Below are 19,678 nucleotides of genomic sequence, written 5' to 3' on the forward strand. Positions count from 1 at the left end.
GTGATTGATGATTTTACAATGTGATAATGCACCCAGAGACAAAGGGGCTCTAGTATATAGATAACTGAGTGACAATACATACACTGTAAAAACGATAACTAGCGATTGTTGATCTTAATACAATTTAAAAATTGACGATTAAATGACTCAAAAGTGAACCTTTGTTGTATGCAACAATGAAAAACTTGTTGTCTCAACATGTCTTTCTCTAACTTCCCCTACACTCATATTTGCTTGTCAGCTCAACAAAGACATTGGAGTTGGCATTTGAGCACCTCCCTATTGCACCTCTCTCACCTTACGTACGTCATCTGCACATGCGCATTAGCTACACCCAACCTTTCAGTCTGAGCGGGAAAGAAGCCCTGCTTGAATTGAGCCATTTTGTTTTCAGCCGACAGGATTGCCTGAGTTTGAATGAGTTTAGCTTTTTTGTATTTCACAGTTGTCACTAAACTGCAGTGTGGACAATTACTGGAAATATACTACTGGCATGGCCTAGACTGCATTTCAAGGAATTTGTCAACTCATGAAAAACAATGGCCCATATCTGCATAACACATTAAGTGTATGTTTTTGTGACTGCCTTAACAATGAAAGCATATTTCACAGTGTTGTCCATCTTAGTTTATTTCAGATTTTAAAATGCATTGTTTAGTTTAAGGAGGCCATAGCTCCTTACTATGGGGGTGGGCTGGTTTGGAGGGGTTGTGTGTCGTTGGTGTGGACAGACAGCTAGCTTATAGCTTATAGTCTTGACTAGCCTTGAACCGCAGACCAGGGGTAGGGGAGGGGACTCAACGTCGTGTTTCGTGTGCACATGGTTGCGTCTCACTGCATACTGAACTCACGCTTAAAATAAATAAATAAAACCTGTAGAAATAGGCATTCATCTAGCAAAATAGTTCTATAAGGCCTGTTAAAAGATATACTGCTCAGTGTTCTTCTGATGCCTTCCATTCCGGTGGTCTGGTAAGCAAGATGTAAAGTATTTCTCCAACACACAAAACCATCATGTATTTAGCCTCATATTTACAGCATATTGTTTACATACGTAACATATATTTGTGAAAACATGTTAATGCAGCAAGAATATCATAGTTGGTATAAAAGCAGATTTTGGTCATGTTGAAGGGGGAATTGTTTGTTTATCCCACTAATTATTTATCAGTGTTAAAAGCTGAAAATACATGGTATTTGAATAAGAAAGTAATTGTTACTCCAACCCTAATATCCTTTTTAGATAAACTAAGAACTCCAAGTTGGCAGAACTCATATTGTAACTAATTTTTAGTTGAGTGGACAACTTAAGAAATTAAAAAAAATCTATCACATCATGTTGCCTTGAAAATTTTAGTGTTTTCAGCCTTTTTATTTTTACAGTGTAGATTTATTACAGAAAACATTAAAAACATAAAAATACAAGGCCAGGACTAAAGGTTAAATGGGCACGCTAATCAAAACATTTATTATTATTTATTTATTAAGCATTATTAACGCCACCAAGGTTTTATAAAAAAATCAAATCAGAAAAAGCCTCACTACCTTTGTTGTGTCGTTTAACATGCTCAAAGTAAACAAAGTTCAGGTGCACCTCAGCATCACTCTGAAATGAAATTACACACTGCTATATATATTAGGCACTCTTCTCTAAGGTGTTTATGATTAAGTCTGGTTCACACACTGGCATGGTCATCTGCATCACATGATTGCTCCGACTGTTCAGTATGGCCTGAATGCTGAGCGTCAGCTACAGAGGGAAAACATTGAAACATCTGAATGGCTTTGTGCACATATCTGTAAAACTATGAATCCACAGATGACTGATTGTTGCTGCATGAGAGCTTCTCGATAAAAAGCTTGTTTTTTGCTATATATTTGCACCTTTGCTAGGAGATGTTTATATATATAGCCTATATATATGGTTGGATGGATGCATGGAACAAAAACGGCAGTACGATACAGTACAATTTAAAAACTTTGACAATATTTTGTCACATAATATAGAGCTGTAGAATGTTCTTTCAATAATTACATAAAAGTAGGGTTGCATTTTAAAATAAGGGGAAAGGAGGGGGTGTATGTTTGTTACTTATATAATGTTCACCATAATATTTATTGCCATGTATGTTCATCGCAATGCTGGAAACACTATCACTTCAGACAAAGTTTTTGTTTAATTTACTTAACTTGAACAATACTTTGCTACATATCCACCTCTAGACAACATAACTTATGCCAGCTAAAATGTTCAAATCTCATTATGCTTCATTTTAGTCATCTGCATCATTAGTCATCATCTCAGTATGCTTGAAAATAATCTGTAATCCTCTGTTTGGGTCCTCTCCTCCTCATCCTCCTCCATCCAATGCTGGTTATTGAGCCCTGTACTAAATTCTGAATGCACTGATGTTCCAGGTCACAGAAACTGTGAATGCAACTTTCTTTGCATGCACAGGTACAGCAGAACAAAGTGGTGAGTGTGTGTGAGAGGGAGAGGGGATTTAATTGGTTGATTTATTGAATATCTGCGTGATGGAAACCAGACTGCAACCTGCATCTCCGGGAAAATTACAACATTAGGCTACTATAAGACTATTTAATCGTTTTCCGAACGCATATCTATTTATAGAAGCTGCCGGAATGCCGTACTGAACCGTTCTGGCCCACTTTAACCCCGATGTATCGCTGTCTTTCTTTTCTTTTCTCCTCGTCTTTTCACGTGTGTAACCTGTCTGCAATTTATATATTGTAGTCGCAACCGCCTGAAATGCCCAGATTTGATTGGCTGTGAGTTATCACGTGGGATAGATAAACTCGTATGCAATTGGTCTGTGCGTTTCCTCATGCGCTAAGACACTACCGTAAAGTCAATGGAAGCTGCGGCAGTTAAAATAGAAGCGTCCCGTCAGGTTTTAAAGAATAACCTGTTTGGACTATAAGTTCGGGTCCGTATGGGACGGCTTCTGGGTCCGGATCCGGACCGCGGCCCGCCATTTGGTGACCCCTGCAATATACAAAAACACAATAATACTCAAAATAGAGCTACTTTGCAGAATAATGGCATATGTCAAGTCCAGCAGTATGTTCAGCGTAGTGCATACAAGCACATAGACTTTAGCACAGGGTGTGAGTGCCTTGGGATGCTGTGGACAGGTAATAAAATGGCAATGTTTGCACACAAACGGCGCAACTATGTTAAAATCACAAATCAGAATGCCGTGAATATACTGACACGTCTCATGTGTATTATGTTACCGGACTAACCGGTTGATGTTACCATGGAGACAGCGAACATCAAAACAGGCTAATTTAGCGGCTATGCTAGCTCACGCAAATAACATCAAAGGCTCCAACAGATGCGTATGTATGTGGTAGAAGGGGGCGGGGCTACAATGTTGACGTCAGAGGATCAAAGGATCAAAGGCTAGTTTCAAAGTATATAGCTGCACCTGAGTTCAGTATTTTACCATACTGCCCAGTGTGTACACACGAGAGCGACATTTTGAAGAGCTTTAGGAGCAAGGTGATTTCAGTTTTAAGGATTATTGATCGTTCAGAGAGGAACATTTTCTCACCTACTGAAGAACACAGGAGCACAGTGATTCCAGCATTCAGGAATACTTGCCATTCAGACAGGAACATTTGTTCATCTACTAAAGAAATGTTCTGCAACATTTCTTCACCTGCTACCCTAGCACAGGAACCAATGGAAAACAACAACCGGATGTTTAGCGGGACTTGTCTTTTCCCCTTTCTCTCTTTCCGAAAGGCAGCAAAGAAAGGAAAGAAGGAACAGAAGCGTACTTCCAGATATGAGAAGCTGGCCTCTGAATTTTGCTCCCTGCAAAGCCAGCTAGACACTGTCCTGGAAACAAACAGCCTGCTGACCAGTCTGGTAAATGAGAAGAACTCCTTGGAGGACAGGCTGACACAGGAGAGGGAGGCAAAGGATCAGTGCCTGCTTCAACAGCAAGAGCAAAGCAAAGAGCTGCAACTCCTCAGAACCACCAACAGTCAGATCCACACCGAACTGACGGAACAGAGGAGCCTTGTCCAACAACTGAGTGCTGAAAACGAAGCCCTGCGGCAGCTCACAGCCAGCAAAGCCAGGCTCAGACAGCACGAGGAACTCCTCCCAGACGAGTCCTATGCGAAGTTGCTGATAAAATATGTGAGGCTGAAGAAACGACTGAGAAAGCAGGGGGTGGCCTGCAATATAGAAGAGGAGGAAGAAGAACTGGTGGAAAAGAGGAGACTGGTCCAACAAGTGGGTGATGAAAACAAAGCACTCCGTAAACAGCTGAGGCAGCTCCCAGGACAGATAAGACTGGACCTGGAGAAGGAACTGTCAGGGAAGGAGGCACAAATCATCTCCTTGCAGCAGTCTCTGGAGCTCCAGCAGAAACACACTGAAACACAAATACAAGAGTTTCAGGCAAAGCTGGACAAAGCCATCACTGCAGCGAAGGAGAAGTCTGTCTTAGAAGAAGAGCTGAAAAGAAGGCGCCAGAAAGAAATGAGGGAACAGGAGGAGGCAGCTGAGGCAGGCAAGAGAAGACAGGAGGAAAGAGAGAAACTGTCAGAGAAGGAAGCAGCCGTCATCTGTCTGCAGCAGGCTGTCCTGCAAAAAGACAGTCTGATCCACCAACTGGAAGAGGAGAAGTCTTCCCTGGAAGAGGAGCTGCAACTTGAGCGGAAGGCTCATGAGCAAGACGAACAGATGAAACTGATCGGCGAGCTCTCTTCAAAAATTTCTGAACAGCAGAACCTCATCAACTCCCTAATGGCTGAAAACATACAAGTGAAGGAGAGCGAAGCCAGGCTCAGACAGCAGGAGGAAGCTGCACTCCTCCCAGACGAGTCCTATGTGTTGTTGCTGATAAAGTGTATGAGGCTGAAGAAACAACTGAGAAAGCAGGAGGCGGCCAACGCTATAGAAAAGCAGAACCCTTCACAGAGGAGACCGGTTGCTGAAAAGGGTAAAGAGGCAGCAGAAACAAGAGGAGGAAGAGGAGGCCGACAAAAAAGGGCTGAAACTTGAGCAGCAGGCTCTCCATGAACATCTGAAGGAGAGCGAAGCCAGGCTCAGACAGGAGGAGGTCAAAAGAGGAAGTCGCAACAGCTGAACTCCTCACAGAGGCAGAACCCCTCAAGCCCTTGCTTTGAATGCTTATTTAAATGACTGCTTTGAACTCTTATATGAAATCTGCATGTAACTCATGATGACATTTTTTAAACCTCTTCAAATTTTGATTACCAGATACAAACAAATACTTCAGATGATTAGTAGTAGGTAATAAACGTCATGAGGATCTGAGGATCTCTCAACAACTTTTGATAACTTCTGCTGTGTACTGTCTTTTTATTCATCTATTTGTAGGTTATACACATTTAATGTTCTATCCCAAAATCTGCTGATTTTGGTCAGATATAGATTAACATTATTAGTGTGTACACAAATCCACTGCATTGACATTTTTTGGTGATGAAACTGCCATTTTCACCTTTTGGTTTAGTACTCACTGCCTTCCTTTGCACTAGTGTCAGTCAACATGGACTTGGAGGGGGAACTTTAAAAACCTTCCAGCTCTGCAGCTGGCTTTGTTTCATAAATGAAAAAAATCTCTCTGATGCAAACCACACAACATTAGAACAGCTGCTGTCTTCCCATTGAGATACCGAGGACGGAAACATGAACACCTTGCTGGTTTATGCTAATGTTAAAGGATGTGATCGATGGTCTGTTACATGATTGTCAATGTATTGCAATGCAGCCTCATCCCATTACATGAAACAGTCACCCAGTTCAATCCATTATTTCATACACACATATCTGTCATTTTCTAATGAAAAAGTGAACATAAATAAAATACATTTTTTCATGCACATGTTCACAAATCTAATAGAACACAATTCTAAGGGAAGGCCATTTGTTTGAAATTCATGTAGCCGTAACAAAACAAACACAAAAGAAAAGAAAAAGGAAATTTGTGTCACTGAGCACAAAACAATACATTTAAAAATACTGGACTCTTCAAAGTATTACAAATAAACCAGCAGTGATTGGTTTGCCAGAGGATAAAGCAATATGGAGGAGCCTCTAGTAAAATAACTCAGCATTCACAGCATCACTATACTGGACAGATTCAGAAGTGAAGTTAACAATTCAAGGAAATTGCTACAGTTCCAAAACAATAATTCATCACTTACTACAAGGAAAAGTCACAAAGTGATTGTAATACTGTTACTGAGGCGAGTCACTGTTTAAGAAAATAACACTGGATTCTAAATCCAAATTTCACAGAGGCCAATCCAGGGCATGGCCAGGTACCACATCAAAGTGATGTAAGACTTATTCTGGGCACTTTCTTAGATCTAAGTTCACTTAGCTGATAGATGCCCATATAGTCTGAGCCATGCAGTCCTGGTGTTAGCTGTTCAGCCCACCTTCTTGTGAAGCAGCATATTGTTTTTCTCTGACTCAAGTATGCTATGATCAGACAAACAACCATCTGACACTAACTCACAGGTGGCACTATGCGAATCTCTGGGATATTAGGTCCAGAAATGCACCTTCAGATACCATTTATCACCACCAAACACCACCTAAACAGACAGAGATGAGAACTATAAAACTATAGAACTATAAATCCACAAATGACTGATTGTTGCTGCATGAGAGCTTCTCGATAAGAAGCTTGTTTTTTGCTATATATTTGCACCTTTGCTAGGAGATGTTTATATATATAGCCTATATATATGGTTGGATGGATGCATGGAACAAAAACGGCAGTACGATACAGTACAATTTAAAAACTTTGACAATATTTTTGTCACATAATATAGAGCTGTAGAATGTTCTTTCAATAATTACATAAAAGTAGGGTTGCATTTTAAAATAAGGGGAAAGGAGGGGGTGTATGTTTGTTACTTATATAATGTTCACCATAATATTTATTGCCATGTATGTTCATCGCAATGCTGGAAACACTATCACTTCAGACAAAGTTTTTGTTTAATTTACTTAACTTGAACAATACTTTGCTACATATCCACCTCTAGACAACATAACTTATGCCAGCTAAAATGTTCAAATCTCATTATGCTTCATTTTAGTCATCTGCATCATTAGTCATCATCTCAGTATGCTTGAAAATAATCTGTAATCCTCTGTTTGGGTCCTCTCCTCCTCATCCTCCTCCATCCAATGCTGGTTATTGAGCCCTGTACTAAATTCTGAATGCACTGATGTTCCAGGTCACAGAAACTGTGAATGCAACTTTTTTGCATGCACAGGTACAGCAGAACAAAGTGGTGAGTGTGTGTGAGAGGGAGAGGGGATTTAATTGGTTGATTTATTGAATATCTGCGTGATGGAAACCAGACTGCAACCTGCATCTCCGGGAAAATTACAACATTAGGCTACTATAAGACTATTTAATCGTTTTCCGAACGCATATCTATTTATAGAAGCTGCCGGAATGCCGTACTGAACCGTTCTGGCCCACTTTAACCCCGATGTATCGCTGTCTTTCTTTTCTTTTCTCTCGTCTTTTCACGTGTGTAACCTGTCTGCAACTTATATATTGTAGTCGCAACCGCCTGAAATGCCCAGATTTGATTGGCTGTGAGTTATCACGTGGGATAGATAAACTCGTATGCAATTGGTCTGTGCGTTTCCTCATGCGCTAAGACACTACCGTAAAGTCAATGGAAGCTGCGGCAGTTAAAATAGAAGCGTCCCGTCAGGTTGTAAAGAATAACCTGTTTGGACTATAAGTTCGGGTCCGTATGGGACGGCTTCTGGGTCCGGATCCGGACCGCGGCCCGCCATTTGGTGACCCCTGCAATATACAAAAACACAATAATACTCAAAATAGAGCTACTTTGCAGAATAATGGCATTGTCAAGTCCAGCAGTATGTTCAGCGTAGTGCATACAAGCACATAGACTTTAGCACAGGGTGTGAGTGCCTTGGGATGCTGTGGACAGGTAATAAAATGGCAATGTTTGCACACAAACGGCGCAACTATGTTAAAATCACAAATCAGAATGCCGTGAATATACTGACACGTCTCATGTGTATTATGTTACCGGACTAACCGGTTGATGTTACCATGGAGACAGCGAACATCAAAACAGGCTAATTTAGCGGCTATGCTAGCTCACGCAAATAACATCAAAGGCTCCAACAGATGCGTATGTATGTGGTAGAAGGGGGCGGGGCTACAATGTTGACGTCAGAGGATCAAAGGATCAAAGGCTAGTTTCAAAGTATATAGCTGCACCTGAGTTCAGTATTTTACCATACTGCCCAGTGTGTACACACGAGAGCGACATTTTGAAGAGCTTTAGGAGCACAGTGATTTCAGTTTTAAGGATTATTGATCGTTCAGAGAGGAACATTTTCTCACCTACTGAAGAACACAGGAGCACAGTGATTCCAGCATTCAGGAATACTTGCCATTCAGACAGGAACATTTGTTCATCTACTAAAGAAATGTTCTGCAACATTTCTTCACCTGCTACCCTAGCACAGGAACCAATGGAAAACAACAACCGGATGTTTAGCGGGACTTGTCTTTTCCCCTTTCTCTCTTTCCGAAAGGCAGCAAAGAAAGGAAAGAAGGAACAGAAGCGTACTTCCAGATATGAGAAGCTGGCCTCTGAATTTTGCTCCCTGCAAAGCCAGCTAGACACTGTCCTGGAAACAAACAGCCTGCTGACCAGTCTGGTAAATGAGAAGAACTCCTTGGAGGACAGGCTGACACAGGAGAGGGAGGCAAAGGATCAGTGCCTGCTTCAACAGCAAGAGCAAAGCAAAGAGCTGCAACTCCTCAGAACCACCAACAGTCAGATCCACACCGAACTGACGGAACAGAGGAGCCTTGTCCAACAACTGAGTGCTGAAAACGAAGCCCTGCGGCAGCTCACAGCCAGCAAAGCCAGGCTCAGACAGCACGAGGAACTCCTCCCAGACGAGTCCTATGCGAAGTTGCTGATAAAATATGTGAGGCTGAAGAAACGACTGAGAAAGCAGGGGGTGGCCTGCAATATAGAAGAGGAGGAAGAAGAACTGGTGGAAAAGAGGAGACTGGTCCAACAAGTGGGTGATGAAAACAAAGCACTCCGTAAACAGCTGAGGCAGCTCCCAGGACAGATAAGACTGGACCTGGAGAAGGAACTGTCAGGGAAGGAGGCACAAATCATCTCCTTGCAGCAGTCTCTGGAGCTCCAGCAGAAACACACTGAAACACAAATACAAGAGTTTCAGGCAAAGCTGGACAAAGCCATCACTGCAGCGAAGGAGAAGTCTGTCTTAGAAGAAGAGCTGAAAAGGAGGCGCCAGAAAGAAATGAGGGAACAGGAGGAGGCAGCTGAGGCAGGCAAGAGAAGACAGGAGGAAAGAGAGAAACTGTCAGAGAAGGAAGCAGCCGTCATCTGTCTGCAGCAGGCTGTCCTGCAAAAAGACAGTCTGATCCACCAACTGGAAGAGGAGAAGTCTTCCCTGGAAGAGGAGCTGCAACTTGAGCGGAAGGCTCATGAGCAAGACGAACAGATGAAACTGATCGGCGAGCTCTCTTCAAAATTTCTGAACAGCAGAACCTCATCAACTCCCTAATGGCTGAAAACATACAAGTGAAGGAGAGCGAAGCCAGGCTCAGACAGCAGGAGGAAGCTGCACTCCTCCCAGACGAGTCCTATGTGTTGTTGCTGATAAAGTGTATGAGGCTGAAGAAACAACTGAGAAAGCAGGAGGCGGCCAACACTATAGAAAAGCAGAACCCTTCACAGAGGAGACCGGTTGCTGAAAAGGGTAAAGAGGCAGCAGAAACAAGAGGAGGAAGAGGAGGCCGACAAAAAAGGGCTGAAACTTGAGCAGCAGGCTCTCCATGAACATCTGAAGGAGAGCGAAGCCAGGCTCAGACAGGAGGAGGTCAAAAGAGGAAGTCGCAACAGCTGAACTCCTCACAGAGGCAGAACCCCTCAAGCCCTTGCTTTGAATGCTTATTTAAATGACTGCTTTGAACTCTTATATGAAATCTGCATGTAACTCATGATGACATTTTTTAAACCTCTTCAAATTTTGATTACCAGATACAAACAAATACTTCAGATGATTAGTAGTAGGTAATAAACGTCATGAGGATCTGAGGATCTCTCAACAACTTTTGATAACTTCTGCTGTGTACTGTCTTTTTATTCATCTATTTGTAGGTTATACACATTTAATGTTCTATCCCAAAATCTGCTGATTTTGGTCAGATATAGATTAACATTATTAGTGTGTACACAAATCCACTGCATTGACATTTTTTGGTGATGAAACTGCCATTTTCACCTTTTGGTTTAGTACTCACTGCCTTCCTTTGCACTAGTGTCAGTCAACATGGACTTGGAGGGGGAACTTTAAAAACCTTCCAGCTCTGCAGCTGGCTTTGTTTCATAAATGAAAAAAATCTCTCTGATGCAAACCACACAACATTAGAACAGCTGCTGTCTTCCCATTGAGATACCGAGGACGGAAACATGAACACCTTGCTGGTTTATGCTAATGTTAAAGGATGTGATCGATGGTCTGTTACATGATTGTCAATGTATTGCAATGCAGCCTCATCCCATTACATGAAACAGTCACCCAGTTCAATCCATTATTTCATACACACATATCTGTCATTTTCTAATGAAAAAGTGAACATAAATAAAATACATTTTTTCATGCACATGTTCACAAATCTAATAGAACACAATTCTAAGGGAAGGCCATTTGTTTGAAATTCATGTAGCCGTAACAAAACAAACACAAAAGAAAAGAAAAAGGAAATTTGTGTCACTGAGCACAAAACAATACATTTAAAAATACTGGACTCTTCAAAGTATTACAAATAAACCAGCAGTGATTGGTTTGCCAGAGGATAAAGCAATATGGAGGAGCCTCTAGTAAAATAACTCAGCATTCACAGCATCACTATACTGGACAGATTCAGAAGTGAAGTTAACAATTCAAGGAAATTGCTACAGTTCCAAAACAATAATTCATCACTTACTACAAGGAAAAGTCACAAAGTGATTGTAATACTGTTACTGAGGCGAGTCACTGTTTAAGAAAATAACACTGGATTCTAAATCCAAATTTCACAGAGGCCAATCCAGGGCATGGCCAGGTACCACATCAAAGTGATGTAAGACTTATTCTGGGCACTTTCTTAGATCTAAGTTCACTTAGCTGATAGATGCCCATATAGTCTGAGCCATGCAGTCCTGGTGTTAGCTGTTCAGCCCACCTTCTTGTGAAGCAGCATATTGTTTTTCTCTGACTCAAGTATGCTATGATCAGACAAACAACCATCTGACACTAACTCACAGGTGGCACTATGCGAATCTCTGGGATATTAGGTCCAGAAATGCACCTTCAGATACCATTTATCACCACCAAACACCACCTAAACAGACAGAGATGAGAACTATAAAACTATAGAACTATAAATCCACAAATGACTGATTGTTGCTGCATGAGAGCTTCTCGATAAGAAGCTTGTTTTTTGCTATATATTTGCACCTTTGCTAGGAGATGTTTATATATATAGCCTATATATATGGTTGGATGGATGCATGGAACAAAAACGGCAGTACGATACAGTACAATTTAAAAACTTTGACAATATTTTTGTCACATAATATAGAGCTGTAGAATGTTCTTTCAATAATTACATAAAAGTAGGGTTGCATTTTAAAATAAGGGGAAAGGAGGGGGTGTATGTTTGTTACTTATATAATGTTCACCATAATATTTATTGCCATGTATGTTCATCGCAATGCTGGAAACACTATCACTTCAGACAAAGTTTTTGTTTAATTTACTTAACTTGAACAATACTTTGCTACATATCCACCTCTAGACAACATAACTTATGCCAGCTAAAATGTTCAAATCTCATTATGCTTCATTTTAGTCATCTGCATCATTAGTCATCATCTCAGTATGCTTGAAAATAATCTGTAATCCTCTGTTTGGGTCCTCTCCTCCTCATCCTCCTCCATCCAATGCTGGTTATTGAGCCCTGTACTACATTCTGAATGCACTGATGTTCCAGGTCACAGAAACTGTGAATGCAACTTTTTTTGCATGCACAGGTACAGCAGAACAAAGTGGTGAGTGTGTGTGAGAGGGAGAGGGGATTTAATTGGTTGATTTATTGAATATCTGCGTGATGGAAACCAGACTGCAACCTGCATCTCCGGGAAAATTACAACATTAGGCTACTATAAGACTATTTAATCGTTTTCCGAACGCATATCTATTTATAGAAGCTGCCGGAATGCCGTACTGAACCGTTCTGGCCCACTTTAACCCCGATGTATCGCTGTCTTTCTTTTCTTTTCTCTCGTCTTTTCACGTGTGTAACCTGTCTGCAACTTATATATTGTAGTCGCAACCGCCTGAAATGCCCAGATTTGATTGGCTGTGAGTTATCACGTGGGATAGATAAACTCGTATGCAATTGGTCTGTGCGTTTCCTCATGCGCTAAGACACTACCGTAAAGTCAATGGAAGCTGCGGCAGTTAAAATAGAAGCGTCCCGTCAGGTTTTAAAGAATAACCTGTTTGGACTATAAGTTCGGGTCCGTATGGGACGGCTTCTGGGTCCGGATCCGGACCGCGGCCCGCCATTTGGTGACCCCTGCAATATACAAAAACACAATAATACTCAAAATAGAGCTACTTTGCAGAATAATGGCATAGTCAAGTCCAGCAGTATGTTCAGCGTAGTGCATACAAGCACATAGACTTTAGCACAGGGTGTGAGTGCCTTGGGATGCTGTGGACAGGTAATAAAATGGCAATGTTTGCACACAAACGGCGCAACTATGTTAAAATCACAAATCAGAATGCCGTGAATATACTGACACGTCTCATGTGTATTATGTTACCGGACTAACCGGTTGATGTTACCATGGAGACAGCGAACATCAAAACAGGCTAATTTAGCGGCTATGCTAGCTCACGCAAATAACATCAAAGGCTCCAACAGATGCGTATGTATGTGGTAGAAGGGGGCGGGGCTACAATGTTGACGTCAGAGGATCAAAGGATCAAAGGCTAGTTTCAAAGTATATAGCTGCACCTGAGTTCAGTATTTTACCATACTGCCCAGTGTGTACACACGAGAGCGACATTTTGAAGAGCTTTAGGAGCACAGTGATTTCAGTTTTAAGGATTATTGATCGTTCAGAGAGGAACATTTTCTCACCTACTGAAGAACACAGGAGCACAGTGATTCCAGCATTCAGGAATACTTGCCATTCAGACAGGAACATTTGTTCATCTACTAAAGAAATGTTCTGCAACATTTCTTCACCTGCTACCCTAGCACAGGAACCAATGGAAAACAACAACCGGATGTTTAGCGGGACTTGTCTTTTCCCCTTTCTCTCTTTCCGAAAGGCAGCAAAGAAAGGAAAGAAGGAACAGAAGCGTACTTCCAGATATGAGAAGCTGGCCTCTGAATTTTGCTCCCTGCAAAGCCAGCTAGACACTGTCCTGGAAACAAACAGCCTGCTGACCAGTCTGGTAAATGAGAAGAACTCCTTGGAGGACAGGCTGACACAGGAGAGGGAGGCAAAGGATCAGTGCCTGCTTCAACAGCAAGAGCAAAGCAAAGAGCTGCAACTCCTCAGAACCACCAACAGTCAGATCCACACCGAACTGACGGAACAGAGGAGCCTTGTCCAACAACTGAGTGCTGAAAACGAAGCCCTGCGGCAGCTCACAGCCAGCAAAGCCAGGCTCAGACAGCACGAGGAACTCCTCCCAGACGAGTCCTATGCGAAGTTGCTGATAAAATATGTGAGGCTGAAGAAACGACTGAGAAAGCAGGGGGTGGCCTGCAATATAGAAGAGGAGGAAGAAGAACTGGTGGAAAAGAGGAGACTGGTCCAACAAGTGGGTGATGAAAACAAAGCACTCCGTAAACAGCTGAGGCAGCTCCCAGGACAGATAAGACTGGACCTGGAGAAGGAACTGTCAGGGAAGGAGGCACAAATCATCTCCTTGCAGCAGTCTCTGGAGCTCCAGCAGAAACACACTGAAACACAAATACAAGAGTTTCAGGCAAAGCTGGACAAAGCCATCACTGCAGCGAAGGAGAAGTCTGTCTTAGAAGAAGAGCTGAAAAGAAGGCGCCAGAAAGAAATGAGGGAACAGGAGGAGGCAGCTGAGGCAGGCAAGAGAAGACAGGAGGAAAGAGAGAAACTGTCAGAGAAGGAAGCAGCCGTCATCTGTCTGCAGCAGGCTGTCCTGCAAAAAGACAGTCTGATCCACCAACTGGAAGAGGAGAAGTCTTCCCTGGAAGAGGAGCTGCAACTTGAGCGGAAGGCTCATGAGCAAGACGAACAGATGAAACTGATCGGCGAGCTCTCTTCAAAAGTTTCTGAACAGCAGAACCTCATCAACTCCCTAATGGCTGAAAACATACAAGTGAAGGAGAGCGAAGCCAGGCTCAGACAGCAGGAGGAAGCTGCACTCCTCCCAGACGAGTCCTATGTGTTGTTGCTGATAAAGTGTATGAGGCTGAAGAAACAACTGAGAAAGCAGGAGGCGGCCAACACTATAGAAAAGCAGAACCCTTCACAGAGGAGACCGGTTGCTGAAAAGGGTAAAGAGGCAGCAGAAACAAGAGGAGGAAGAGGAGGCCGACAAAAAAGGGCTGAAACTTGAGCAGCAGGCTCTCCATGAACATCTGAAGGAGAGCGAAGCCAGGCTCAGACAGGAGGAGGTCAAAAGAGGAAGTCGCAACAGCTGAACTCCTCACAGAGGCAGAACCCCTCAAGCCCTTGCTTTGAATGCTTATTTAAATGACTGCTTTGAACTCTTATATGAAATCTGCATGTAACTCATGATGACATTTTTTAAACCTCTTCAAATTTTGATTACCAGATACAAACAAATACTTCAGATGATTAGTAGTAGGTAATAAACGTCATGAGGATCTGAGGATCTCTCAACAACTTTTGATAACTTCTGCTGTGTACTGTCTTTTTATTCATCTATTTGTAGGTTATACACATTTAATGTTCTATCCCAAAATCTGCTGATTTTGGTCAGATATAGATTAACATTATTAGTGTGTACACAAATCCACTGCATTGACATTTTTTGGTGATGAAACTGCCATTTTCACCTTTTGGTTTAGTACTCACTGCCTTCCTTTGCACTAGTGTCAGTCAACATGGACTTGGAGGGGGAACTTTAAAAACCTTCCAGCTCTGCAGCTGGCTTTGTTTCATAAATGAAAAAAATCTCTCTGATGCAAACCACACAACATTAGAACAGCTGCTGTCTTCCCATTGAGATACCGAGGACGGAAACATGAACACCTTGCTGGTTTATGCTAATGTTAAAGGATGTGATCGATGGTCTGTTACATGATTGTCAATGTATTGCAATGCAGCCTCATCCCATTACATGAAACAGTCACCCAGTTCAATCCATTATTTCATACACACATATCTGTCATTTTCTAATGAAAAAGTGAACATAAATAAAATACATTTTTTCATGCACATGTTCACAAATCTAATAGAACACAATTCTAAGGGAAGGCCATTTGTTTGAAATTCATGTAGCCGTAACAAAACAAACACAAAAGAAAAGAAAAAGGAAATTTGTGTCACTGAGCACAAAACAATACATTTAAAAATACTGGACTCTTCAAAGTATTACAAATAAACCAGCAGTGATTGGTTTGCCAGAGGATAAAGCAATATGGAGGAGCCTCTAGTAAAATAACTCAGCATTCACAGCATCACTATACTGGACAGATTCAGAAGTGAAGTTAACAATTCAAGGAAATTGCTACAGTTCCAAAACAATAATTCATCACTTACTACAAGGAAAAGTCACAAAGTGATTGTAATACTGTTACTGAGGCGAGTCACTGTTTAAGAAAATAACACTGGATTCTAAATCCAAATTTCACAGAGGCCAATCCAGGGCATGGCCAGGTACCACATCAAAGTGATGTAAGACTTATTCTGGGCACTTTCTTAGATCTAAGTTCACTTAGCTGATAGATGCCCATATAGTCTGAGCCATGCAGTCCTGGTGTTAGCTGTTCAGCCCACCTTCTTGTGAAGCAGCATATTGTTTTTCTCTGACTCAAGTATGCTATGATCAGACAAACAACCATCTGACACTAACTCACAGGTGGCACTATGCGAATCTCTGGGATATTAGGTCCAGAAATGCACCTTCAGATACCATTTATCACCACCAAACACCACCTAAACAGACAGAGATGAGAACTATAAAACTATAGAACTATAAATCCACAAATGACTGATTGTTGCTGCATGAGAGCTTCTCGATAAGAAGCTTGTTTTTTGCTATATATTTGCACCTTTGCTAGGAGATGTTTATATATATAGCCTATATATATGGTTGGATGGATGCATGGAACAAAAACGGCAGTACGATACAGTACAATTTAAAAACTTTGACAATATTTTTGTCACATAATATAGAGCTGTAGAATGTTCTTTCAATAATTACATAAAAGTAGGGTTGCATTTTAAAATAAGGGGAAAGGAGGGGGTGTATGTTTGTTACTTATATAATGTTCACCATAATATTTATTGCCATGTATGTTCATCGCAATGCTGGAAACACTATCACTTCAGACAAAGTTTTTGTTTAATTTACTTAACTTGAACAATACTTTGCTACATATCCACCTCTAGACAACATAACTTATGCCAGCTAAAATGTTCAAATCTCATTATGCTTCATTTTAGTCATCTGCATCATTAGTCATCATCTCAGTATGCTTGAAAATAATCTGTAATCCTCTGTTTGGGTCCTCTCCTCCTCATCTTCCTCCATCCAATGCTGGTTATTGAGCCCTGTACTACATTCTGAATGCACTGATGTTCCAGGTCACAGAAACTGTGAATGCAACTTTTTTTGCATGCACAGGTACAGCAGAACAAAGTGGTGAGTGTGTGTGAGAGGGAGAGGGGATTTAATTGGTTGATTTATTGAATATCTGCGTGATGGAAACCAGACTGCAACCTGCATCTCCGGGAAAATTACAACATTAGGCTACTATAAGACTATTTAATCGTTTTCCGAACGCATATCTATTTATAGAAGCTGCCGGAATGCCGTACTGAACCGTTCTGGCCCACTTTAACCCCGATGTATCGCTGTCTTTCTTTTCTTTTCTCTCGTCTTTTCACGTGTGTAACCTGTCTGCAACTTATATATTGTAGTCGCAACCGCCTGAAATGCCCAGATTTGATTGGCTGTGAGTTATCACGTGGGATAGATAAACTCGTATGCAATTGGTCTGTGCGTTTCCTCATGCGCTAAGACACTACCGTAAAGTCAATGGAAGCTGCGGCAGTTAAAATAGAAGCGTCCCGTCAGGTTTTAAAGAATAACCTGTTTGGACTATAAGTTCGGGTCCGTATGGGACGGCTTCTGGGTCCGGATCCGGACCGCGGCCCGCCATTTGGTGACCCCTGCAATATACAAAAACACAATAATACTCAAAATAGAGCTACTTTGCAGAATAATGGCATAGTCAAGTCCAGCAGTATGTTCAGCGTAGTGCATACAAGCACATAGACTTTAGCACAGGGTGTGAGTGCCTTGGGATGCTGTGGACAGGTAATAAAATGGCAATGTTTGCACACAAACGGCGCAACTATGTTAAAATCACAAATCAGAATGCCGTGAATATACTGACACGTCTCATGTGTATTATGTTACCGGACTAACCGGTTGATGTTACCATGGAGACAGCGAACATCAAAACAGGCTAATTTAGCGGCTATGCTAGCTCACGCAAATAACATCAAAGGCTCCAACAGATGCGTATGTATGTGGTAGAAGGGGGCGGGGCTACAATGTTGACGTCAGAGGATCAAAGGATCAAAGGCTAGTTTCAAAGTATATAGCTGCACCTGAGTTCAGTATTTTACCATACTGCCCAGTGTGTACACACGAGAGCGACATTTTGAAGAGCTTTAGGAGCACAGTGATTTCAGTTTTAAGGATTATTGATCGTTCAGAGAGGAACATTTTCTCACCTACTGAAGAACACAGGAGCACAGTGATTCCAGCATTCAGGAATACTTGCCATTCAGACAGGAACATTTGTTCATCTACTAAAGAAATGTTCTGCAACATTTCTTCACCTGCTACCCTAGCACAGGAACCAATGGAAAACAACAACCGGATGTTTAGCGGGACTTGTCTTTTCCCCTTTCTCTCTTTCCGAAAGGCAGCAAAGAAAGGAAAGAAGGAACAGAAGCGTACTTCCAGATATGAGAAGCTGGCCTCTGAATTTTGCTCCCTGCAAAGCCAGCTAGACACTGTCCTGGAAACAAACAGCCTGCTGACCAGTCTGGTAAATGAGAAGAACTCCTTGGAGGACAGGCTGACACAGGAGAGGGAGGCAAAGGATCAGTGCCTGCTTCAACAGCAAGAGCAAAGCAAAGAGCTGCAACTCCTCAGAACCACCAACAGTCAGATCCACACCGAACTGACGGAACAGAGGAGCCTTGTCCAACAACTGAGTGCTGAAAACGAAGCCCTGCGGCAGCTCACAGCCAGCAAAGCCAGGCTCAGACAGCACGAGGAACTCCTCCCAGACGAGTCCTATGCGAAGTTGCTGATAAAATATGTGAGGCTGAAGAAACGACTGAGAAAGCAGGGGGTGGCCTGCAATATAGAAGAGGAGGAAGAAGAACTGGTGGAAAAGAGGAGACTGGTCCAACAAGTGGGTGATGAAAACAAAGCACTCCGTAAACAGCTGAGGCAGCTCCCAGGACAGATAAGACTGGACCTGGAGAAGGAACTGTCAGGGAAGGAGGCACAAATCATCTCCTTGCAGCAGTCTCTGGAGCTCCAGCAGAAACACACTGAAACACAAATACAAGAGTTTCAGGCAAAGCTGGACAAAGCCATCACTGCAGCGAAGGAGAAGTCTGTCTTAGAAGAAGAGCTGAAAAGGAGGCGCCAGAAAGAAATGAGGGAACAGGAGGAGGCAGCTGAGGCAGGCAAGAGAAGACAGGAGGAAAGAGAGAAACTGTCAGAGAAGGAAGCAGCCGTCATCTGTCTGCAGCAGGCTGTCCTGCAAAAAGACAGTCTGATCCACCAACTGGAAGAGGAGAAGTCTTCCCTGGAAGAGGAGCTGCAACTTGAGCGGAAGGCTCATGAGCAAGACGAACAGATGAAACTGATCGGCGAGCTCTCTTCAAAAGTTTCTGAACAGCAGAACCTCATCAACTCCCTAATGGCTGAAACATACAAGTGAAGGAGAGCGAAGCCAGGCTCATGAGAAAGCAGGAGGCGGCCAAACGCTATAGAAAAGCAGAACCTTCACAGAGGAGACCGGTTGCTGAAAAGGGTAAAGAGGCAGCAGAAACAAGAGGAGGAAGAGGAGGCCGACAAAAAAGGGCTGAAACTTGAGCAGCAGGCTCTCCATGAACATCTGAAGGAGAGCGAAGCCAGGCTCAGACAGGAGGAGGTCAAAAGAGGAAGTCGCAAAGATGAACTCCTCACAGAGGCAGAACCCCTCAAGCCCTTGCTTTGAATGCTTATTTAAATGACTGCTTGAACTCTTAATGAAATCTGCATGTAACTCATGATGACATTTTTTAAACCTCT

General features: G+C 42.3%; 1 protein-coding gene across 1 annotated transcript in view; it reads left to right on the forward strand.

Moving 5' to 3' along the window:
* Positions 1 to 2,954: 2,954 nt before the first annotated feature.
* LOC114453749 (trichohyalin) overlaps positions 2,955 to 19,678 on the forward strand; it is a 41,309-nt gene continuing 24,585 nt past the window's right edge. Inside the window, exons 1-8 of the mRNA XM_028433644.1 lie at positions 2,955 to 3,000; positions 3,777 to 4,546; positions 4,766 to 4,982; positions 8,616 to 9,385; positions 9,604 to 9,820; positions 13,455 to 14,224; positions 14,444 to 14,660; positions 18,295 to 19,064. Of these exons, the coding sequence (XP_028289445.1) occupies positions 2,955 to 3,000; positions 3,777 to 4,546; positions 4,766 to 4,982; positions 8,616 to 9,385; positions 9,604 to 9,820; positions 13,455 to 14,224; positions 14,444 to 14,660; positions 18,295 to 19,064 (3,777 nt within the window). The remainder of the gene's footprint in view (positions 3,001 to 3,776; positions 4,547 to 4,765; positions 4,983 to 8,615; positions 9,386 to 9,603; positions 9,821 to 13,454; positions 14,225 to 14,443; positions 14,661 to 18,294; positions 19,065 to 19,678) is intronic.

Source organism: Parambassis ranga, chromosome 21 (assembly GCF_900634625.1).
Source record: "Parambassis ranga chromosome 21, fParRan2.1, whole genome shotgun sequence".
NCBI lineage: Eukaryota > Metazoa > Chordata > Actinopteri > Ambassidae > Parambassis > Parambassis ranga.